Source organism: Rhea pennata, chromosome 5, assembly GCF_028389875.1.
Source record: "Rhea pennata isolate bPtePen1 chromosome 5, bPtePen1.pri, whole genome shotgun sequence".
Taxonomy (NCBI): domain Eukaryota; kingdom Metazoa; phylum Chordata; class Aves; order Rheiformes; family Rheidae; genus Rhea; species Rhea pennata.
In genome coordinates, this window is record NC_084667.1 from 39,740,753 (window position 1) to 39,766,098 (window position 25,346).

Sequence of the window (25,346 nt, forward strand, 5' to 3'; positions counted from 1 at the left end):
TCAGTGTTTTGGGAGGTAACGGTAGAAGATGGCACAACGATATGGGGCTGAGGACACCACGCCATCAATCTCTTCTGCCAAGGTGTTAGAGGCACCCACATCTAGTCATTAACCAAAGCAGAAGCCTTCATTTTTCAACATGGTCATAACTGGATAACCTAACTGATGAGATGATTTGTCATTTCACTGCCCCACGACAGGACAAGGTCAGGCTTCATTGCTTAGGAAAGCACATTAACTTCTGTGCTCACACATACATGCACAGACATACATTTATGCATGCTCTGATTTTAAGAAAAGGATTCAATCATGACTGTTCAGAATATAACACAGACTCTAACATCATCTTACGGACCACGCAGGTCTCAGAGTGACCTGGAGGAAGGGAGAGCTTATGACTTACTGCTCGCTTACTCAGCACTAGACGCTGGTAAGAGTGAGAGTTGACAAGGAGAAAGGGAATTCACTTCTAAACAAGACTACTGCTCACAATCCAATATGTTTAACAGGGGAAAATGAATTCCTCAAGAGAGACGCGTGCTTGGCCTTGGAAATCCCTCATTTCCTTAAACCTGCAGAAGCACTTGTCTGTCTGACAGTTTCACCATGATCCTCACTCAGCTTATTAAAGTTTGGATCATCAAGAGGTATCCACCCCAAGCACAGAGGACTAGTATGTGCATACACATACTTTCCATAGACACTTCCATCACAATTGAGATTCGTATTTCTCTGGAATACTCATTTGAAAGAGTAAATAATTTCTCTTCAGTCATACTTAAATATTTTTGTGTCTTCTTGGATAACTGCTAATCAAGTACTGAACACCTATGTATGCAATTAGACCCAGCAGCGATTACACTGTCCAGTGTATGCAAAGAATTACAGCTGTACAACCTCCCAAAGATTATGCCAAGGAATGCTATTTAGTAAAGAGTTCAGAAAAATCAAGTACATTTGAGAAGATCATGATCCTTGAATTCAGTTAACTGGCATGAAGGAAAACTGTGGAATCCAGAGAATAAAATTTGTCAAGGTAGCAGCAACAGGGAAAACCTAGCTCCTGCAGCCAGGGCACACAGCCTGCTCTCAGCTCCCAGGAGAATTCCTTTGACTATTATTAACTTACCTGTGCCAAGCAGGCATTGGTCTCAGGACTGCCTCATCCCCCAATCGACCATCTTTGAACAGCCCATTCCCCTAACAGTATGCTCTCCTTTACATATATCTTCAAGAAAGACTCTTATTCTCCTTTCCATTTATCAGAAACATGCCCTCTTTTACATTAATATATCTTATTGGAAAGAGTCAGCAATGCAAAGGGAGTAGGAGAAGAAGAGTAATTTAAATATGTAGGTATCCATTTTTCCTGCGGCCATTTATGCTACAAGTACCTGGTTTGGGAGTTCTCAGCACAAAAACAGGGGTAATGAAAAATCACTGTACGTTTATTGAGATGGAACTACATAGTGATTATGCAAATTCTTCTACTCCAGTGTCTAACAGTGGCCCTCAGCCTACTGGAGAGGGGGGGAATCTGCGGCTGTCTATGGCTACTGAGAAACAGCCATGCAGACATTATGTAAATGGTCCCTCTTAGCCATTCTGTGAGGAGCTGTATTACTAAGAAATAAGCAGGCAGCTACAGGTCAGAAGCTGTATAGAAACTCTGTGCTCAGATTGATTGTAACAACTTAATTTCAGTATAATTTAAATTACCTGAACTTGTTGAAGATGAAGTAAAACCAGTCCAATTTAAAACACCACCTGAAAGTGCAGGTTAAACCACACTTGATGGTTAAATCATCTGATGGATTTAGTTAGTATCAATAGCAGTCTGATCAAGGAAATTATTGCCTACTGGAAAGGAAATTAAAGGCAACAGTGACTCAAAAGCCTAGAAGGGACTCAGTCAAGGTTACCAGAAGCCAGCATGTTTCCAAAACTGAAGGAAGCCATAAAATGACTTTGCTGTACTGCTAATTGCCCCAAGTTTCTTCAGGGAGTCATTCTGATATAGCATATACAATTTTCAGTTATTGGCAAGTGCCCCCAAGAATGATGGAAATTAAACTGCTTTTCCCTTGTGGCTTTCATTTTTCCTGGTTAAAGCATTCTCTGTGAATGAATTCTCTTCCAATACTGCATGGACAATCTTCTCTATGTAAACTCTATCTGTGACTGGTGCACAGTCTCAGAGTCAGGCAAGAATTAAAAAATACATCAGCACTTTATGCAATGCTTTTAGACCTTCACAATACTACTTACTTAACAGTAAGTAAAAGTGCCAAGAAATAATATCCCGTTATTATGTGCTTTTATGTCACAGGAAATTCCTATTGAAAATGACTGTACTCACCATATTGAATGACTATGGCAGAAGTCTAAAGCAGAGATGATTTGTCGGAAGAACTTCCTGGCTTCTTTTGGTGTTAATCTTCCCTTTTTTACAAGATAGTCGAAGAGCTCCCCACCTGACACATGTTCTAGCACCAAATACCTAGAAAATAAAAAAAGCCAGGATTTTGTAAGCACACTATCATACCAGCCCCTTCATGCACACAGATTATGTATATAAACAAACCTCTTTTTTATACATGGCCAAGCAGAATACTTCTGGGGAAAAAAAAAGCAGAAGAGAATCAGAAACTAAAATTAGGAGAGATTAATATTTTAAAGAGGGGTTCTGCAGACTTCAGACATGCCAATGATTTGAAGTAAAGGGATGAATTCAGTGTTCAATGTTCTAGCGAGAGAGAATCTGGGAATCAAAAATGACTCAAAAGACCAGGAGAGGAAGAAGAGAAAAATCTGGGCTAAGCTTTCATGGCTGCTCTAAAAGCTACTGTGGAGTGAGACTGCATAGTAGCAAGCCTCAGGTCTCTTAACCAAGCTGACAAGTGCTTTGTAAAACAGACTTGGCCAAGTGGCACTCACATCGTGTTCTGACTTGGACACCTGAGAATCAGACAGATGCCAACAAACTAGAGGCAATTCAGAAAAAAATAAAAAGAGCTGAACAGTTTAAATTAAAAGAAAATACCAGAAGTGCATGTGTGCAGTCTACGTAAGGGCTTCAGCTCTTGCTGCTGAAGAACAGTGTCTTGCTGGAGCAGCCACCCCCCGACTCCCATGTGAAGAACATGGCACTGAGCACACAAATGCGGCACATGGGGTGCTAGGAGCAAGACATGGAAACCCAGTCCTCACATAGCACTTCTGGAAGTCTGACAAGAGCAAAATCTTCTGAAAGGAAAAGGGTGGCCACAGAAGGGCCATCTTGTTGTAAGTAGTGATAAAGGGAGGTAGCCAAGCAGAAGAAAACTTTGTCTAAATCTCTGGAAATATGGCCTAATAGTGGGCATGGAATAGTTACCCCAGGGATGCGGCAGGAACACGATCAAGTGAACTACTTAAAAACAAATCAGCTATAATACAGGCTAAGCAATACACTTCTACTGGCAATCAGATTGTTTGAAAACCTCCAAGGACTCCCATCTCTGTTGTGACTCTCTGCTCCATTGTCCCCTTGCTTGTTTGCCCAGAATATAATATCCTAACAGAGAAAGAATAAACCCAGTATGGAGATTTATTAGTCAGAATCTGAAAGAGCAAGCATAAACAACAAATGAATATTTTCTACTGAAAAGTCACTTCTGTTCTTTGGCACTATTAGCTGGTTTTTATGCTCATAAAGCCCATAATAGAGGCAGAAACTCATACTCCTCCCTTACTAACTCCTTTGAAATGTGTTCCAGGGCTGCTTGGCAAGGAACAGAATCTCAAAGGTGGTTTCTGCAAAGCAACAACGCAAAGGTGAACAGAGCGTTCAAAGCAGTTATTTGAGACACACCACTAGAAAACTTGCAAACAAGTGTAAGAAATTTTTCCAGATTTCATGTGTGCTTCTGTTTCCCCTCTTCTCCACTGACAGTGCAACAGATGGGGCAGGACTGTACGTGCACTATGATCTCCATCTTACAATGCTTTGCTTTACAGCAAGTTTCTACTAGTACTATTAATCCACCTCTTCAGATTTGAGAGGGAAGTGAAAACAATTAACCCGGGACAGACTACTGTCTTTTCTGTATCTCAAGCAGCATACTTTGGGAGGAAAATTCTAAATTTGAAATGGAAAGAGGAAAATAGTATTATAAATTTGGGGGTTTCATTAATCCTGTTTTTAAAGTCTCCAAAATATGGAAGCAGAGAAGGCGTAAAAGTTGTTCTGAGGAAAGTAAAATTGGTTTAATGATAATGCATTTAGCCTTGAAAATACAAGAGTGGGACTTGAGGTCCTACTTCAGTAGCAGCTTCCAGTGCGATTGTGTGTCTCTGTTCCCAGCCAGTAAAAGGAGAAGCTGTCTTTGCCTACCTGACAGAAATGCAGCAGAAAATGCAGTAAGAGACAGACATTAGCACTATCTTCACAGCTAACTAAGTAGGACAGAAGCATAGAAAACTAGACAATACAAATACTCAAAACTTTAGGGAAAACTACATTTTTCTGAATTTTTGATCAAAATATAATCATTTTTTTTAAAAAGCAAGTTTCTCAATTTTTTTCCATTGAGATGGGGAAAAAACAGAAAAATCTTGACTGAAAAATCACACTTGGAAGAATACCTGGACTACCTTATTTCCAGGAAGAGATGGGTAGCTGCCAGACCAACTACTAAGCATATATTGATAATATGGAAATGACTGTTTATCTGCCTTACGTTTTTAGAGCAAGATTATTGACAGCAGATTAGAAATGCTCAGAAAAAAATGATGTGCAGCAGCCATGGACACTGGGGTGTCTACATCTCTAAGTCCCAATCCTAACTTTGCAAACCATGCCTAAAGGATACTCTGGTGAGTGGGTTTGCTACATAATTCATTCTCCTTTTCATATGAGAGGGATCTGGTTTAATCTCCCATATGGTAGACCCAAGCCTGGCACAGAAACAATCCTAAAATTCTCCTTGACAGCCCTTTCTCTCACTGTGCCCAGCAGAAGCTGGATACAGCAGTGCATCTCTTGCCCCCTAAATTCAAATTTAAAGTTTTTTTGTTGGTTTTTGTTTGTTTGTTTTTACAGAAGGTATCTTATGAAGATGATTGTAGCTACAGGCATACAGAACATCCTCTATGCTGGCTTCAAATGCACAGTTTTGGAAAATTACAGACCCAGCATTTCTGTCACCCACAGCAGGAACTGCAAAACAATTTATTTTCAGCAACTTCATCCTATTAAAAACACTCAACAAAAATGCACTGACATGTCGCATGAAAAATAAAACAAATTGAAAGACAGGGAGCATTTACAAGGTTATTCATTTTTGCTTGCCACCCAGAAGCATCAGATAAGATAATGGAAATGAACAGAGGAGAACATCTGAAAAAGATCCGTGCTTGTGACAAGCCAGGGGATGCGGAGAAGCAAAATAGCGACGTATTTGGATCTGACAAAGCCCCTAGCACAACAGGAGTGAGAAGGGTGGCAAACACATTCCCCAGTGGTCAACCTCAAGCAAGAAACGCTGCAGGGATCACGCCAGAAGTCCTGCGTGGTTATTTCGTACCAGAATTTCTGAGCTCTGATTTGCAGCTGGTCACCCGCCAACCCTATTCCCTCCAGTATGACTGGGCTTTTTTTAGGATAGCCCCCAACGAGGAGATTTTCAATTAAACAAGGGCGTAATTCAGCACCTGCCTCCACTTCTGCGCAAGCCAATGTCTTACTGGCACACCGCGTGGCACGCTAGTAGCGCACAGTCCGATGAAAGGGGTTTATGCATTACCAAGTGTTGCACCACATGCAACTGCCACAGGATAGCTGACACAATCCTGCTATTCTAAACGCTACGTGTGTGTGTGCACGTGTGTGTGAGAGAGTGAATCTATACAAGAAGAGGGGTTTTCCCTGGTTTACTCATCCCACTTTTCCAGACATGACATGCTCTCATCTCACTTTTTTATTATTACTTTTCCCATTTACTCTGAACAAGGCAATGAGTTTAGAAAAACCCAAGCCAGTAGCCAAGACTAGTCTTTTATTACACCAGGAGATGAAAAGCAACTTACTTGTGAAGGGAAAAAAACCCTCTATCTGTGCAAGACTCATGGCACCAGTGGCCCACTGTAAAAACATGGCAAACGCCGCTCTTAAAAAGCTATTGCAGAGAAGACTCAAGGAAAGGACAGGCCGAGCCTGTGTCTAGCAGCATGTACACCACCTGCTGCGCTAATACTTAGAGAGAGTGTCTTAGCAGAAAAGGCTCCGTAAGAGCACTTAGCTCTCACACCTTGGACGCTCTGGACAAACACAAGCTCTTCTGATCCTCGCAGTTCACGTGGGAGACGCATTATAAGCGTTAGCCTCCTGTTCTCAGAGAGGGAACCGTGAAGCAAAGGGACTTGCTCAGGGTCACAAAGTCACCCACTGACAGAGTTGGGATCGTAAGTATCTTGTGCCTTCTCCACACTGCCGCTACCACCAATTTCCTCTCTGCTTGTGAAAGCACTGCTAAAGCAAGAAACCATCAGGCTTCTGCAACTCAGTATGAAGCCAAGCAGACACAGCATTAAAACCAAATCCTTGATTAAACATTTTCTCCACAGGGTATATTCTTTAAGAAGTTGCAGAAGTTTTTGGAGGCCACAGCTTGCTTTTATAAAAACACAAAGGTCCATGTCTTGCATGATATTTCTTCATGCCCATGCTGCAAGCCAACACATGGAACAAAAAATCTCTGGCAAAGCTTCAGAGCTTCAAGGAGATGAAACTCTGGTGTCTAAAAGCAAAGATGCTGAATGCTTAATACACTGAATGATTTAATCTATTGGAGAGGAGTAGATAAATTGTGTGCAGCAGCTAATTTTTCCCAAAACGTTTTATCTATTCTCTCTGTTACTCTGCCATCTGCATCCTAGCACCACCACCTTCCCAATCAAAACTAGCAAGTTCCTAACCTTTCACGACCAGTGGGTATTACATCGGAAACAAGCTTGAAGCTTAGAAAAGCGACAAGCCTCAACTCTTTTCCTTTCTTTTGTTCCAGTTTTATTTAATCTTTTAGGTACCAAAACAGCACAGAAATAAAACCAACCAAACAAGAACAAACACAGTATGGTAACAGAGGGATGACTTCTGTGTGTGAAAAAAAATGGAGCAGCCAGGAAGAATGGAGGGAAAGGCAGCCTTAAAACCATCTTTGTGACTCTCAGTCTGGCTACACCAGGAACCAGCAGCTGCTCCACGAATGACGATGGTTTGTTCTGGAGCTTAGGCCAGAAATTTAAGACAAAGCACTAAGCCTCTCCTTCGCATTGCTCCAGCTCAAAATGTGACAGCATACAGCCCACTTATACCAGTTTCACACTGCTCCTACACCATGCAAATTATCCTTCAAGTCATTTTAATCTTTTCCAAAGCCTGTATGCCAGTAGGACTCCTACAAACATAGCGGATGGCTCAGTTTCCTGTGGGAACTATCAGTAAATATTTGATGAACAGCAGCAAACGTGTACATAGTTCATCTTATTTTTGGTTGCATTCAAATACACTAACTATCTGACAGGGTTATGAGGATTTATGATGCCACTAATAGAAGTTAAAACAAAAATATGCTGTGACTCTTGCCCCAAACTCAAAAAAAAAATTGCAAAATTTTGGCACTCGGATAAAAACTCAGTAGAGTTTTCTTCCTTTTCTCCTGACTAAAGAAAGATGTTGGCTTTCACCTCTGACATCCTACCATCAGCTCAAACTCAGTACATCGAAAACAGAGCTCTTGACCTCACCACCCCCTTTCACTTCTTTCTTCCTCTGTCCCTACAGGAAATACTGCTAGCTCGACTACCATTCAGGCTTGTGGTGTGGGTGTTACCTTTGACTCATTTTTTTTTTTCAGGTCTTTTCAGCTTGGTTGTACTGGTATCCTATAGATATTTTTTTCATTATACCTCTAAGATAACAGTTTTCCTACCCACCCACATGGTGAGAAATCTTCTCTAATTTTAGGCACCTTGTATGCCTGTTATTTCATCATCTCATTCATCTTGATAAATAGTCCGGCTCCACTGATGGCCACTCTGAATAGGTATCACAACATTGCTGCCAATGTCTTTTTCTCAGCTCTCTGCTTTGACCCCTCCTTTCATGCCTCCTTCACTGCCTCTCCCTTTCTTACACCACGTTTAACACAAGGTTAGCTGCCTTCAGTTTGAGGCCCCTTGTGGCCAACTCTGCAATCAGTCTACTATTCCTTCCTTGGCCTTCTGAGGTTGACTTCCACTTCTGACCAGCCTCCATAGCCAGCTTGCACCGTCCACTTGTTCATCTGAAGTTTAACATTTCTGTGCTCACACAACCCCCTCCTATATTTAGAAGAAAACTTGATATTATCTACAGATCTACCTTATTATTTTTCTTGAGCTCCTTCTTGAAAGCTGTTCTTTGCTGTGATGCTTGACAATGCCTTGGACTTCCCCACTGAGGAATTTCCAACAGTTATTTTCTGTTTTCGATTGTAACCTGACTTTTTGTTTCATTTTTGTCCAGTGTCAGCACAATAAAGTCCTTGCCATGACGGGATCACCTTTGCACTACAATACTACCAAGTTATGCATCACTTAAGACAGTAACAAAAATAGTTTTGGCGACGATTCCTGTCTCTCATTCAGAGGACTATACCATACTTTACTAAAGGCTGTCTTTGCCCTGGCCCTAGGGAACTTTGAGGAAGGATTCTCAGTGCTCCCACCAAGGCAGCACATCTACACGTTACTGCTACAGCAGAACTCTTAACAAAATAACACGGGCAGACTCGAAGCAATGCCTGGAAAATGCCTGTTAAAGAAAGACTGTCTGGGACAGCAAAGACCAGGGCCATGCGTTACTGGGTAACTTCGGCATAATAAAAAAAGAAAACCCCAGCTGTGATTTGTAGAAGATGAAAAGCTATCTACAAACCATTAGCAAGAATAGTGTGAAATACTAAAATTCTTGCCAGACGGGATTGCCCACAGCAGCCCATCACTACATCCTAGTGTGGGCTAGCAGCTCCTGTTTTCTCAGCCTTATAGATCAATACAACTTATGAGACATTCACAGTTACACAAATTAGATCCTCTGGGGCAAAACATTGTATTTGTTTTTATAAAAGCATTAAACGGATAGACATCTTCTGATGAAAGCTGATAATGAAATCCAAAGTATTTAGGTAAGTATTTTAAGTGCAAAATAACAACAGTAACAGGAAATATTCTCTGATGCTGTAGGAACTGCAGCTAATTTGGGCATGTGATTAGCAGCCTGTTAGGAAACCAGTTAATATTCTTACTATTAAATGTTACAAAATTTATACATACGATGCATAATCTCACTTAAACCTAAGAAGCTTGGTGAGTCTTCTACAGATGCCTAAATTTAGACACCACTGGGTTCTAGGACGTTTACTACGCAGGAGGTTAGACTGGATATTCCTATAGCACTGTCCAACTTCTGAGACAGTGGACTTCAAGTGTGCTCTCCAGCAAGATGCAAAGCCCTCAAATACACAGAAAGAGCCATGCAAAGACAAGGAAAATCATGAGTTACTGCTTGCGTCTTTTGTGCTGAAGAGATAACTGTTTTATAGTATAGGGCCTCTGGGTAAGAAACTTCATGAAGTAACTACATCTGCTAAGCTCAACTACTCTGTCTTGTCATTTAAGAGCCGATCATTATACGAAAATCATGAGAATAATGCTAGGACCAGGAAACACAGCAGAAATTAGGTACTTCTGAGTTGACAAAGATGTCTAAGCAATCAATGAGGCCAGAGACACAAGTCAAGCAGGAATTTCATTTATAAAGACAGACACATCTACAGCTCTTTTCTGTCTCCAGGCTTATGAGTGTGCACATCTATAAAAACGTCCTCGTCTATTCCATGAAGTCTGGCCACAGACTTACACACAAACTGAAAGAGCTGCACCACACGTGCTAGGTATAGCCACCAATCTCAGTGAAGTGGGAATAACCTTGCAGGAACGGCTCCTTCCACAAAATCCCCAGTAGATTATTCCTGATAAACTTACTACTCCTTTTGACCAACTCAGCTAAGAGCTAGAAAATTCATTACATTTCAAAGCTCTGGCAAACCAGCAAGGGATCTGCCTAGAATGGCAGACTGCCAAGAAAAGCCTCTAGGAAGGAAAGATAAAGTCATGGCAATTCCTGTGCCATGCTACCACTCTAGCTGCAAAATGCCCCTTCATATCTACAGATATGAAAGGACTGATATACAGCAGGGAAACGGTTAAAAACTGCCCAGCCCAGACTGACATGTTACAGTTCTTTGACGGCTTTTTCACTGCACTGTTTTCTATTGATTAAATAATCTCTATCAGATATTAAGCCCCTTGTTACTGGCGCAACCTATAAATTATTCAGAAGCTATATAAATTCTTATGGTGGGCATGAATTTTTAAACCCTAATTTGGCACCAGGCCAAGAACTCTTTATTTTTCTTATTTTCTACTCCCCTGCAAAGAAATGTGCACACTTTAGATTTTGTTTTTTTCAAAGGACAATTTTAATTAAAAACCCTTTGTTTGAAAGGAGATTGTATTTGATTGCTAATTATGTTTAGACAGGAACAGGTCAGGGATTTGGGGGGAAAGAGAAGTAGAGTGGGAGATTATGCTGTTGCACTGTCGGTACCTTTGATTTATTGGGGATGAAAGGTATTTTGAGCACGGCCTTCACAGTGTGTAGTCATGCATGCCAAGGCTCTGCCATGGTCTCCTCTATGGGCACCCCATATGGAAAAGACTCAGCTAGAGGGACCCTCAGCACAGGATGGGCAGAGCTGAGACAACTCCCATCTGCTCCCTGCTGCAATTCTGCGAGTGACCAACTCAATTTTCTGCAAATATTTGTAGTTTTTATTTTGCAGAGCTAAATGTCAGGCTGGTGTCCTGATGCACGCTGCAACACTTCTGCTCAGCTCAGCAACCCCCCTTCCCCAGGCAGTAGCCTTCACTCAAAATCTCACACTCACTGGCTCCACTCTTAAAACCAAACTGGTTTTCTTCTGGCCACGCGCACTTGTAACTGAAGATAGTACTAAAACAAGCCATTAGCAAAGAAAAGAGGACAAAGTAACTGCTTACGACTATTTCTCTTAATTCTAACCATAACCCAGATGGAATGTCTTTTTATCTTCCAGTCATGTTTTACTTTCTTACCCTGTATCCACAGCAGCTCCAAGACCAGACTACCTAGAAGCGTTATCTATCAAGACATTATTTTTCAGTGCTGAGCCCTTGAAATGACCTCAACTCTTCAAATCCTCACCTCGCCTTTTGATCTATCTATGGGGAAAGGAGTCAGACGTCAAAATCTTGGGTTACCAATAACAAATGAACACATGGAAATCTTCTTTCTCTTTTTTGAACCTCACAATTAGTTTTCATCAGAAATGAAGCTACAGAAAAACCCTGCAGAAGAGGTCTGGCAGCATGAATGCCTCTGCAGACACCATCAGAGCTGTAAGATTTTGACACCTGCTGTCAGCTGATCTTGTATAAGCCAGAAACGCGAACTGTGCACGGGCAGGAAGACATTTTAATTTTATTATCTGGCTCACTGGGAAGCATTTTCACCTCTGAAAGCAGGAGGTGGCATGCACTGCAATGAGGCTTGGGCACAGGCCCAGTGGTGACACTGCACTGCTGGAGGCTGAAAAAGGGATCTGTTGTGTTTGGAGAAAAAGCTGATGAATGCATGGCCCATTTCAGAGAACAGGAGATAACTCCAAAATTCTAAGGTCCACTCTTCTTCTGAAAACAGTCTTGTTTAAAATGTTCAAGTTGGACAACACAGAGATTAAACTTAACTTTCCCTCCAAATTTGAAAAGAATCTGAAATCTGAAGATTTTAAAAAGCATGTATATAAATACATATAAATACAAATATCTGTATAAAAATGTCTGCATGTATTTGTAAATATATATCTATGGATATATATCCACACAGAGTGATGGAAATGGGAATTGAGAAATACTAGAATAAACATCTGAAAGAAACAGGCATGGGGTGATCCTGGGTTTTCTTTATCCTATCCTATTTCCACTCAATGAAAGGCATCTACACGCTTATCTGAATTAGCAAATTGCTACGTTCCTGGCATTTCCCAACTCATTTTCACCATTCCTCTGTCCTTTGTAATCCCAGATTGCCACCGGACAATGTTATTCTTTTGAGAAGAAACCAAATTTTCCAAATGGATGCACCACCACATACCAGGATGGTTTGCAACAGCAAAAAACCAAACCAAAACAAAACAAAACAAAATAAAAAAAAAAAACAGATTGATAGATAGATAAGATAGATTTTTACTACGTATGCTTTCACCAAAGCTCAAAATGTTGATTACCAAGCATTTTTGAAAAACTAACTGTATCGTCTGGTTGTAACTGCTCAGCAACAAAAACTGGAGACATGGCCTTTATTCAGCTACCATAAAGGGAGATAAGCAAGTAGGGGATGATGAAATACAGATATTGTGTTAAGATCAGCCCCTCCCCTCCAACCCAGTAATTTAAATTAAATAGATAATGGCTTAAGATCAAATGGACAATGCCATCTCTGTCAGGTGTTATCCTACAGAACTGCATCAGGCAGATATACTCCCTTTGGAAGGTCCAGCTACTCTGGACTACACCATGGCACTTAGGTTGCCACCTTAACAGCTCCTGCAGCAGCAGGATAATTGCTTTTGTAAGATCAAAAGGAAAGATGGATTTACTGAATAAAATGGTACATACCAAAGACTTAAAAGTAATGCATAAGACTGCTTCCCAGCAAAAAATCCGAGCCACTTACTTCACTCAGGAAGGCCAGTGCTTTGCTCACTTCCCCTCATGTAATCTCAACAAGGCTCTTAATGAGAACCTCCTGCTCAGTCACAGTGCTAGCGCTGTTAAAAGCGTATGAACTCCTCCTTCCCCTCTGCTTGCTACACAAAACTTTACCAATTTCAGGAAAAACCTTTTCTGCACGTAGCACAGAGAAAGGAAGATCATCACCCAAGCTCATTCCACAATGTGGAAACCAGGTGACTAATACAATGTTTCCTCTCCAATATGCATTACAGAACACCTCTAAAACTCAGTTTTATTACCTTGCAAATTCTCTTTGCTTATTTAGATTTCTCTAAAATACTGTCCGAACTTGATTCATCTAAATTAGTGGTCCACATACAAATGCTGGTGGTTCATTCATCAACCCCCATTCGAAAAGAGCAATAAAAGTTCTTGAAACAGTCCTGGGCTTACTCCATATTAGGCTATTGCACCTCATTTCTCCAACTCTAAAACAGAGAGATGATCCCGTCGCCCATCCTTCCAGCCTGTTCAGTCTGTTAAAGTTACACATTGGGGGAGAGGGAAGCACAGATTGTCTAAGACTATTTGGAAATTATCCATTACTATGGGGCTCCCAATATTGGTTGAAGGCTGTCAATGTCATCATAAACCCAAGAAAACCCAGTCCATCTGTCAGTAATATCGTTAGTTTAACCAACACAATGTATAACTGGGCGGTATATAGGCACACCTACAGAGAGTCAGAGTGGAGCTGTGACATTTTCCTCTATACATCTGGAGTAATATTCCACAGTCTTACAGAAAAATAATACAACTCAAAATGCTGGAAAAAGAGCCAAAACCCTTAGATGTCATAGCCATCTCCATCTGATTAAAAAAGAAAAAAGGAACCAAACAGAAAATGACTGCTAGACTAACACAGACAGCGAATTTTTGTTATTTTTTTTAAACTCATTTTCCATGTTAACTAAACTGTTGAAAAAGGATTTGATTCATGGTCACATTTCGAACGTACTCAACCACTGCCCCTTGTCACAAATTAAGTCATAAACCAGAAGTCAAATATGATTTGTGAAATTAGTATTTATCGAGGGAATACTCCCCAGCGCGGCACTGCGCTCAGCCTGGGGCACCCGCAGTACCACGCGGGAACTCACCAGTGCCCCTGAAATCACGCCACCGCCGCGACTGCTGCGATGGCAGGGGTGAGGGAAAGGTGCTGCCGCAATCAGACAGCAATCCCTTTCTCTGATGCTGGTGTGAACTGGAGGCCGCTGTGTCTTATTATTTGGGAAAGCACACGAATACATGCGTCTCATCCCACGCACACTTGTAGCACTTCTCTCCCCAAGCACGCTTTTGCGCCTCTTTGTTTTATCCAAGCCTATGGCTGTTTCTACAGCGAGGTTTTGGCACAAGCTGTGCATTATGCCCTTTCTTTAAAATAGTGACTAATAAAAATGAAATGTAATTAATGGTCGTTGGCACTTTCAGAGAGTAAGTGTTTTTCAGCAGAGCGTCTCAGTACCTTTGCGGGTAGATACAGCCAGCTGAAGCTTACAGACTGAGAGGCTGGGGCACAAAGAAGACTTAGCAACCACTGAAGGTTAAACAGAGTCATTGGCAATTGGCAAAGTCCACTTTGGAGCCCAACATTTCTTAGAAGAAGAGCAGTCATTTTCAAAAACCTTGCTGCAAGACCATCCCTACTGTTCTGAACACTAGACGTTCTTCATCTGCAGTGAAACAACCCCCAAGCCTTTCTGGAGCAGAAATGGAGGGCTCAGCTCAGCTGCTGTCTTCCCTTATGTGCAGAGCAAGAACATGTATGTATTATTCTATGCAGAACCCCACCCCCTCACGCCAGGCTATGATCATGGCCTTTGTCCTTCACGTGTTCACACGTCTCCATCACCCAAGTACACTAACCTAACTGGAAGGTAGTAGCTGTATGGTGTATTTATGCAAGTGTGTGCGTGTGTGTGTGCGTGTGTGTGTGCGTGTGTGTACGCGCACACACAGGTATCTAGGAATACTCAATGTACAAATAAGGAAGGATCACAAAGAAGAATACTCCTACCCTCTGCCTGGGCAAGCCTCTACCCGCATTTAAACCAGAATAAAGTGATAAAGCTTGGCTGCTGTTCTCCTGCACGCAGAGCTGACTCCATTAGGATATCTGGACCTCTGTCCTCAGCTGGGACAACCTGGACTTAACAGAGCCATGACCATTTATGCCACCAAGGATAAGGTCCTTGGCACACAGCTCACAGAACAACTAAGCCAGTCTCCAGTCAGTGCCCGCGCAAGCTCGCTCTGGCAAGCATGTCACTGCAGAAGGCAGGCTCTGTCCCAGAAGAGGATGGGGAATCCAAAAGAAATTACTGCCTGCTCTATTAAGCTAACCCGTAGACACAAAGGCCTCACTTCCTGGAACAGAAATTCATTGGTCCAGTAACAAGACTGCCTGTATAGTTCACGAGGGATTATTACCTCCATTCAACACACTTTCTTTAGGTAAACAGTTATTCCTTTCTTGTGTTGTGACATTAAGGAGAGGTCACCAATGGATGGTGGCTTTTAAAAACTGTTTAATTTTTTTAAACACTCTCTTCTACTTTCAATAACCTGTTAAAAAGCTGAAAATAACTTTGAGTTCCCTACTGGGTTGCCCTTTTCCATGTGGAGAACATTGATTTCTTTTTTTTTCCTGTTGTGCCAAGATTAATGTGGCCTGTTTGTTTGACAACAGATTCAACATATCTAGTGCCCTGTCAAGCTAAAATGACTCTGCCTGTGGACAATATCCCTGCCTGGCATTGGCAATGATCTGCAAAAAAGCCAAACCAAACAACAACAACAAAGCTTTGCTAGTTTAACTGTTACTACAGAGAGTTCACACCAGGAAATTTCAGCAGAGCCTGAAACCAAAAATTGTTATTGCTGGCAAATTTAAAAATATTATTAGAGTTGAGGATTTCAACAAAAACTACTAGGCAAATGATGATATTCAAACTATTCACTTTAACATGTTTTTACAGTTTTGATTCAAAATGGTTCCAGTCCTTACAGGTATAAAGCTTCCTCCCCTTTTGCTGTTAGAAAACACTCTCCCTCTGTTTCAAGTAGGAAAAGAAACAGCTTATAAACAAAATACAGAGCAGAAAAGAGGAAAATAAGAATCCTGTACAAATAGGAACTGTTCATCCCTTGGCCAGCTACTAGATATCACACGGACACCAGACCTGGGGGTAAAAACATACACCTGCTCCATTCTTGCAGAAATGCTACGAAGTTCCAAAACCCGCCTTTCCCTCCCATCCTTCCTCCTTCCATTTTCCTTTCCCATTTGCTGGCAAAAGCCAATAATACCTACAAATATTTTTTATTTTCGTAAACATCATGCAGCTTTAAAACGTGAGGATGTTCTATCAACTTCAGGATGGCTATTTCCCGTTCCACCTGGAAGAAACAAAAAGAAATAGAGAAAATTAGAAGGTAAGTCTTAGGATATTAGAAATCATCACATACTTTCTTCCCATTCATCCATTTCCACTCTTCTTTATATGCAAGAGATCTTTCAACTTATAATAATGAATAATACTCAGCACTCATGAAATTTAACAAAAATTTAGTTTATTCATCCTCAGTATTGCCTGCTCTTCAGGACAGAAAACCAGCAAAATGTCAAGGTCGAAAGAAAATTCCCAAATCTACCAAAGAGAATGAGCTGCAGGAGTTATTGAGAATTCAAGGCAGTTCCTGCCTCGCAACCCAAGGCCCATGACATGCTCTCAAACTACAGAAGCTCAAACATGTCATTTAGGGCTTTCCTGACCTCCCACATGCACAGTTGTGGCCACAGTACACTAGGTATTGCACATTCAGTTAATAAACCACTATTCTAAAGAACTTGCTGGGAAGACAAAGAGTGGAAGAGAACAATGTCATTTTGGAGCTGCAAAACCAAGGCACAGAAAGAGAAACAGATATAAGAAGTGACTTAAGAGGTACAAGGCTCAACAGCAAATTAAACCAGATTTTGAGAGACCCAGTGCTCAGAGCTTTAAGTGTAAAGCTATGCTTTCTCTCAGTTCCCAATCTGACTGTGGCTACTTCTAACAGCATGTCTTCAGCACTGAGTTATCAAGTTGTGACTAAGTCCCTGTAATTAACTGAAGTCTTGGTCTCACTCAAAATTCTTATCAGACTGTAGTGGTGCTTTTAATCTGAATTTACTGAGGAGGGTATTCATTAGAGACAAAGTTTGTACAATTTCTCAGCTGCTAGCAAATTTGCTCCACGCTGCTGAAAGCCACACTGTGACCACTCCGATTTGACAAGGCTAACTTGAAGGGAGTTAATGTAGCACGGTGGAGACTGTAGACAATCAAAATACAGTCTGCAGCAAGACACAGTCAAAGCAACGCACAGTCAGGTATGACACTTTCCCAGGAATCCACAAAGACAGGAACGAGACCTAAAGAAGCAAACAGGGACAAGTAGGTAGGTTCTTTTCAGTCCTTTGAACAACTGATTGACCTATAGTTGCTATTCTAGCAAGCAAAAAACAAACAAAAGACAGACCCTTTCCAGAAGATCTCCTCCGCAGTAATCAGACAAGTAGTTAGCACTTGTTCCAGTACAGTTTTAGTTCTTGATGTCCTTTAATTTCATGATATACCATCCTCTGCTAAACCTAAACACAGACAGCTTTCCCTGAGTGGTAGTAAGATACTTATCAGGAAATCAGAAAGTGCTAGTTTGCCAGCACAGGGAAGAGGAGGAGGATATCTCAGCACATCGGTTATCACCTCATATCTTTCTTCCTCTATACCACCCCGCAAAAAGAAGAAAAGCAACTCCAACATCCTTGGCCTTCCTCTCACATTAGGATGGAGGAAAGGGTGTTTGTACATGTGTCAGTCTTAACTTTTTGAAAAAGACACTGATTCCTCTCTGCAAACTCAAAAGTCCTCTGAGAGATCCGCTTCCACACTTGTGATCTCTGCAAGTGGGAAACAAAGCATATTGGAAAGCCTAATGGAAGTGCCCATGTACGTGTGTAAGCACCTATGTAGTCGAGCAATTTCAGAAGGCAACTTCTATGAATTCAGTGCCACGCAACACTTAATGGTGATTGCTCTGTAGTCGTGACTAACACTTAGATGAAAGACACTTATACAAATAGAAAATGAAAGCTGTGCATATTTCAACTTTAAAACTACCCCATAAAATTTTTTTTAAAAAAAGTGGGGGGAAGAGCTAGTTTACTCCATTTTTGTCTCTTCTTCAGAAAGATCTGTTAACTCTTCTCTCTCACAAGATATGTATTGATATTTGGAGAGACCTTACTTAAGTGCTTTATCTGATAAAGTTGGATTTGCTTCAAGAACGAGTGAAAACAAAACAGAAAAAGCACTCACTCCCATAATGATCTTCCAATTTTACCAAGGTTCAGACATCAGCACCAAGTATTACAACTACTCAGAAGATTGGAACTCCAAAGAAGTCCCCTTTGGATGAGGGAGACCAGGTACTTCAGGGGAATGTGATCACTGCGCTAGCTATGGAAGTGATCATCCCACCTCTGTTCTCCCTCCTGGCTTTCCCTCCTGAGAAAGACGAAGTTCCCTACAGATTTGCTGTGTAACTGCACTGGAGAGTCACTTCTGAAAAGCCAGCTGGTGGGTGCTGCAGTAACACATTTCCAGGCTGAGTGAGTGATGGGTGACGGCATCCAGCCAGGGTCCTGCTTGGTTACTGTCCTTAAGCATGAGAAGAGGCAGTGATTTACAATCACCACTTGGAGGAGGAGATTCATTTCTACCTTTGATAGCAGAACAAGACAGGAAAGCAGACAAGAAAGCAAATATCTACTTGCTACCTACAGACGTATGCCAGGAACCCATTAAAAGAAATAATAAATTACTTTGTACAAGTGTGGAAGGTCCCACACATATTTTTAATTTCCCAGAAATTAGGTCCTGAGGGGAAATCTAGTTTCAAAAGCCATGATTTCAGCATCAGATATGTAGAAAGCATAGGGCCTGATGCGCCTGGCAGTATTTCATTGCGATATACTCAGTTTGGTGTTGTGTTGCACCACCCCAGTGCAGTCTCCTTTCCCCAGCAGTGTGAGTCTGAGATTAAAAGGGGAACTGGCAGAATTCACGGGATCCTCCTTTGCCACCTTTGCTTGCGGTAAACTAAAGACAAAACAAATCTGTCTGGGTAAGACTTTTTACAGTCCTTCAGTTAAAGGGGCCTTATAAAGGTCAAATATTATTACTATACTTCTCATTCAGTCCAGGACTTGGTCCGTGTGTAAAGAAGCGAGACACTAATGGCTGTATTACTGCAAATACTAGAGATTCCCAGGTCTCTAACCAACAACCTGATAAAGATCATCCTCAGAAACCTTACAGCAGTGTCCTGCCTCTTTTCCACTCCACTGAAACACTACAGTCACCCAAAATCCTGCAGAGGGCCACCTTCTCAAAATTACCACTGCCGTCACTACTCATAAGTGGCTCTTCCAGATCCTGTTCACACTTCCATCCCCACAGAGAAGCCAGCAATGGATACGGGTTGGACACAGACTGCACATCTCAACAGTAATTTTACTAACATGTAGTTTAGGACAGTCTAGTAGTGATCCACGTCATTAGCAAAGGAGAGGTAGCTGGATTCACAGGTGAAATAAAAGAGGTCTTAAATAGTGCACAGCTTTGCCTTCTTCCCAGAGCTTTGCCAGCTACTGGCATCACTTTTTTACACATCCCTGTGCTTGCAAGCCATGTAGTGCCGTCCAGCTTGGAGCTGGCAAGGACAGGGGAATGGAGAAACCCTGCAGGGGTGTTTGCTTTAATGCGGATGCAATTATCAGAAAGCAGGCCAAGCTTAGAACAGCCTGTCTAGGGAAGTTCAGAGTCTGTGCTAAACAGGAAACATGGAGAACCATTTGCATAGCAGTTTTAAAAGAAGTAGAAAAAAGAGGTGTTCTATCCATCACACAGAGTTACATGAGAGGATCCTAACTACAGCCTGGGTTGCCACGTATCATAACAGGCCATTGCCCATGCAGCACCCAAAAGCCTTGGAGCTTAGTGGGGAGGAAGCTGTGAAAAACTGTGCAGGGCAAATGGAGGCACTTCGCTAACTTGTAACCTTGCAGGTGCCAATTAGAGGTTTTTAAAATCTATGCAGGAGGCTGATTTGCCAACAGGATGCTCCAGTGATTCAGCTAATGACAAAGAGCATCACAAGGGCAATGTGACCTTTAGAAGAAATAACGCAAAACTCCACTTCCAGCACTTCCACCTCTACTTCACCCTCCTCCCTCTCCAGAGATGTGAGCATCTCTCTGGTTTACGCCCATCTCATCCGCAGAGTTTTCACTGACAAGTGCTGTACTCTCTCCCCTTCAGACTCAGAGACACATGAGTTCCTAATTCACCTAGGAGGCAAAGAGAGGTGGTGAAGGAAGTCGGGAGGTTTGCCTCAGTGATGAAGAAAGTTCCCTTTTCACTTGCATTCATGTGCTCAGTAACTATCATTCACAGCACCGTGTTCTAGATGGGTGACATATTTGAAAAATGAAGCAGGTAGCTGTCTCATATTACCAGACAACTGTTTGTCCACAACATCTTTGCAAGCATTATGCAGCAGCCATTAATAGCTTTATTTCTCAACGAACACTTGTGGCCTAAAGGCTGGAGAGGAGGGGATGGCACTTCTTGGATGCTTTGAAGTTCATCAGTAGCACACCACTGACACCCATTGCTCCTCTACTGTTTAAAGTACAGGCCTGAGAAGGGAGTCTGGAGTGGCAGAAACAGCGAGGAGGAAGAAAGCCTTGCAGGCTGTAAATTTGTTATGCTGTTCTCCCTAATTGGAGCTAAATGATGCATGGGGTGTGTGAGGGGGTAGATTTTCACGTGAAACTCAAATGCTCTAATGTTGACCCTGCTTTGCTTTGAAGTAAATAATGAAATAATTTACAGAACTCACGCCTACATCTTAGTTCCTAGACACTCAGTCTGGACAGGAACTTTCTCAGAGTTCACAATTCTTCAGAGTTGGCATGAATCGCAAAGGATGCAGAGATTTGGATGCTTATCTAAGTCTTCGGGCTAGAATTCAGCCTGGAAATCTTGCCCTGCAAGACCTAATTTCTCCAGTATCTGGCTTGCTGTGGAGTAATTTGCATTTTGGTGATGACAGCACAGAAAGCACAAAACATCACCGCTGAGACAGTGCTTACCCCTCCTTCATTAAGTTGAAATGGCTAAATCAAAGGTAGCAGACAGCAAGAAACTAATTCAAGCTTTCCAGAAAGTTTTCATTCTTGGTGTAAATGGAAATATCCCATGAACAAACCTTGAGATTTTACTTCTTTGGTGCTTTCGCTTCCATGAGCCTTGCACTACTTAAAGTTTAAAAATGATGAAAAAAAAGACTAGGCTTATCATAGAATCATAAGGTTGGAAGGGACATCTGGAGATCATCTAGTCCAACCCTCAGCGTAGCCCATACGAGGACTGAACCCATGACCCTGGCATCAGCAGCACTACGCTCTAACCAACTGAGCTAAACCTGCCCCCAGCTTAGGTGGAAGTCACCTGGCCCATTCTTTCCATACTAAGAGAACAAATAGGATACTCCAGAAATTAGAAGAGAATAGCTTTAAAACAGAAATGGTTTTATACAAAAAGTAACTGTGAGCCCAGTAGGCCCTGGGGGTCTCACAGCTATGAAGATATCATTATTCCAAATATACTTAAGCCATTATAAAACTTAAGCAGTACCATATTATATCAGTTGTATCTTTACTTTCAATGGGAATAAAATACAGAGCAAAGGTGGAGAAAAATAGTTTTTAAATGATTAAACATTGAACCATACTCTTCTGCAGCTCTGAATTTAGCTGAATATTCACTTACAGTGGCCTTCCATTATATTTGCACAAAACTTCTTCAGTAGGGCAGTGTGGAAGCAAATGGAGAACCACAGGAGCTGGCCATCTATGGACAGTACTTCCTGTTGCTATCCTAGCCATTAACTTCCCTTTTCTGAATACACCAAGACAGATTCAAAATGTACTGAAGTCAACAAAAGACATCAATTGACTTACGTGGGTTTTGAATCAGACCTTCAAATAATCATTAAGTGGTATCTGGAAGAAATCTTCTGTTACACAATTTTGACTAATTAAATGCTTTAACATGAATTCAGGTTTTCTGCTAAGTACTGGTAATTATAGGAATATTTTATAAAAAGTAGGTAAATGACGAGAGGGAAAGCAGATTTAAGTATCCATTGAATCAGGCTTCTAGACAGTGCTGTACAAAATGCTTACAACAAACAGACAAAATTACTGGAAAGCTGAGCAATTCTTCATTTCTTTGAAAGCTCTATTATGGGCTCATCCTACCACAATTTGTGTTTGTATGAGTGCTTCTCAAAGTTATTTTCACATAAATGAAAATAGGTATGCATGAGAAGTGAGGTGCATATTTGATGTTTAAATTTACACGGCAAACCTTTATATTATGAAGCTTCTTAGTAGGGAAACTTATTTTCCCCGAACTATTATTATAATGGAATGTCCTCCTTGTTTTTATTGAAAATAGTATTTTTCCATAGTCCCTTCAAAACTGCACTGTGAAAGTTACAGTGAATTTCAAACTTTAGCATAAAATCTGAGCATATGAAATCAGCCAAAGTGATACTATGAGAATTTTCATGGGAATTCTTCCTGCTGGTTTCAACATACCTCCGCAACAGGAGGGAAGGAGTCCTGGTCTGTCCTGGTTTATTGACTCCAAGGTCCTGAAATGGTGGAGCTTGGGGCGAACAGGTTATCTAATCATGGAAAATCCTATCAAGGAATCTCACAGTTTAACTCAGTAGTTAACACCTGCAGTGTTTCCCGGCGCTCTGCCACAGGCCACTGAGTAAATATGGCATTTAGACTTATCTGCAACATATGTTTCTTTAAGAAGCATCAGGGCTTCATGCAAGAGACACTGATGGGAGCTGACAAGGAGTGGATTTATTCATTCGGCACTTGAGATTATCTGCTGCCTGGTGGTACATAGCTAGCAAGTGACTGACGCGCATCTCTCTGCCAGCAGTCTACAGAATTGGCCCCTTTACCTCGGCAGGCGAAGAGTCCCTCTGTGCAGCCTTGTGACCTCTGGTGAGTGCCACATCACCGCCACCATAGCTTAGCAGTCCCAGACACAGGACACAAACTAACAGTCACTGTGCAGGAGAAGTAACATTCCTCCAAATAACACAGATATTTGATCTACCTTTCTTTTCCCCTCCTTATCTGGATTTTTTTTTTTATTTATTTTAATGTCCTGTTTTTTTCTTTGACCCAAACCAGAATGCTTGCACACCTGATTTTTTGGCTGGAAAAAACCCAGCTCATGTGGAACCCAGTTATTATGAGAAAGCTGCTAACCCTAATCAGCAGCCACAGGCTGATAACACTGATACTTGCTGCTCCAAAATAGTGTCCAGTCCTTCCCATTGGAGCAACTCTCCCTACCACACAAAATCAGTAGTGGTCACCCCAAACTCAGAAATTTAAGTCAGGTAATGTTGTAGGCACTATTCAACCAAAGGCTTTTTGCCGCCCCCCCCCAATGAAGGACGATCAGCCCTCTACAAATTTATGCCCTTGACACAGGCCTTGTGAGCAATCATTTAGATACTACCTTCTCTTGGCTCAGTTCACAGTTCAGATTTATACATTGAAGAACACAAGAGTAGGAAGTCTAACAAGTCCTGTGCAGGAATGCAGGAAAGAAGTATAATCCACAACCCATTTTCTTTCAACTGAAGATACTGATATTTATCAGAGCTTTTCAAGAACTTTTAATGTCTTATGGGATGCAATGCTCAGATAAGGAGAAAGTATGCACTGAGGAGAGAGGCTGAAAAACTGAGGAGTATGGAGAGTTCAACTTCAAATAACACAGCTGCAGAGCTGAGAGGGAGGAATAGAGACATTACAGATTAATATGGGCAGCACCAAACACAACACTGGTATGTCCAAGCCGAGACCAGGTGGAGCATACAGGAGCATCTGTATCCCACGAAGGGAATATAAGCAAGCACAAAGCAGACAGTACAGCATAGCACAGCATAAAGTTCTGCCAAAAATACAGCACAGAGCTTCTGAAAGCATTAGTAGAGAACGTGATAAGGCAGAGGGACTCGCAAGAGCATGAAGAGCATCCAGGAAAGGGAATGAACAGCCAGTGAAGAGATGCTCACAGTACCATGATGGATTGTTCAGGTAGCCCATCTTCAGTAGGAAGAGAAATAAAAAAGGACATTTTAGGAAAAGCTTCCAAGGACAAACTCTCCACTATTTCCTACTTCTCTCAGCTAGCTTCTTTCTCCCTCTTTCTCTTTCTCTTCATCAGTCACACTAGCCTTGCTCAGCTCTTTAGCATTATCTTACATAAACGTCCTTTCCACTTTCTCCCTAATACTCTTCCTGAAGTAATCGATAAAATTACTGTTGTTTCCTTCTCTATAACTTTCCTTAATAGCTGTCTCTGGTTTCCTGAGAAGTAAGGCAAATAATAAACGCTCCAGGAGAGGGCAGACAAGCTGGAGTTTTGTTGAGATCCAATGTAGACTTCCAAACCTCAGACCCAGCCCACGCCATGCGCTGTTCCACAAAAGGCTGAGAAGCAAATCCAATGACATCAATCATTTCAAAGAGTGGAAAACACACAATGTGATTTTACACACTCTTCTATATCCTTCCATCCTTTGCTTTAGGGTGCCTCTTGACTCTTTAGATTGGTATTTGCATGTATGCGTATAGCAGGATCTCATTTCAGGTAAGTTAATAAAACTGGGGGAGTTGCAAACAGCAGGTTACTGGAAGGGATTTTTAATCTCTGATAGTCCCTCAGAGCTGGCAGCATTGGAAACAGAGACAGCAGCAACCCACAGCTCTCCTCTTTGTTTCCATTTTCTAAATATGCTGTTGAAACACAAGTGCACCTCCCAGAGGGAGGTGGCCCCAGACAAACAGCAGCATGGACCTCATCCAGCATCTGCAAAAAGGCCAAGGGCAACACAGACACAGAAAGTTCATGTTTGCACTTCTCTCTCTGCAGCAGAGAGGGAGCCTGGCAGCGACAGACAGAGGAATCAACAGCTGATGCTCTGCCAAACTGCAGAGCCAACAGTTGCAGATTTAGGGAGGCCACGCACATCCTTCAGCCTGGCTCATCTTCCATGGCAGGTTTGCAATGGTTTATCACACTGTACTGTGAGCAGTAACTCCAGCCTGACCTGCACCAGCTCTACATTAGCACTTTGATCTCTCCATCCTAGCTTAGGTACACTGATCCCAAGAGCAATTTATTCATGATGTTGTAATCAGTCTGCTTTATTCATAATGTGAGTGGTCTGAGCACAGCCTATGTTTGAAGAATGCACTTGTTCAC

At 41.8% G+C, this 25,346-nt stretch overlaps 1 protein-coding gene across 1 annotated transcript in view; it reads right to left on the bottom strand.

Annotated features, from left to right (window-relative positions):
• Positions 1 to 25,346, bottom strand: part of BRSK2 (BR serine/threonine kinase 2) — a 310,485-nt gene that overhangs the window by 90,264 nt on the left and 194,875 nt on the right. The window contains exons 3-4 of the mRNA XM_062576596.1: positions 16,238 to 16,323; positions 2,360 to 2,500 (exon numbers count right to left, since the gene is read on the bottom strand). Of these exons, the coding sequence (XP_062432580.1) occupies positions 2,360 to 2,500; positions 16,238 to 16,323 (227 nt within the window). The remainder of the gene's footprint in view (positions 1 to 2,359; positions 2,501 to 16,237; positions 16,324 to 25,346) is intronic.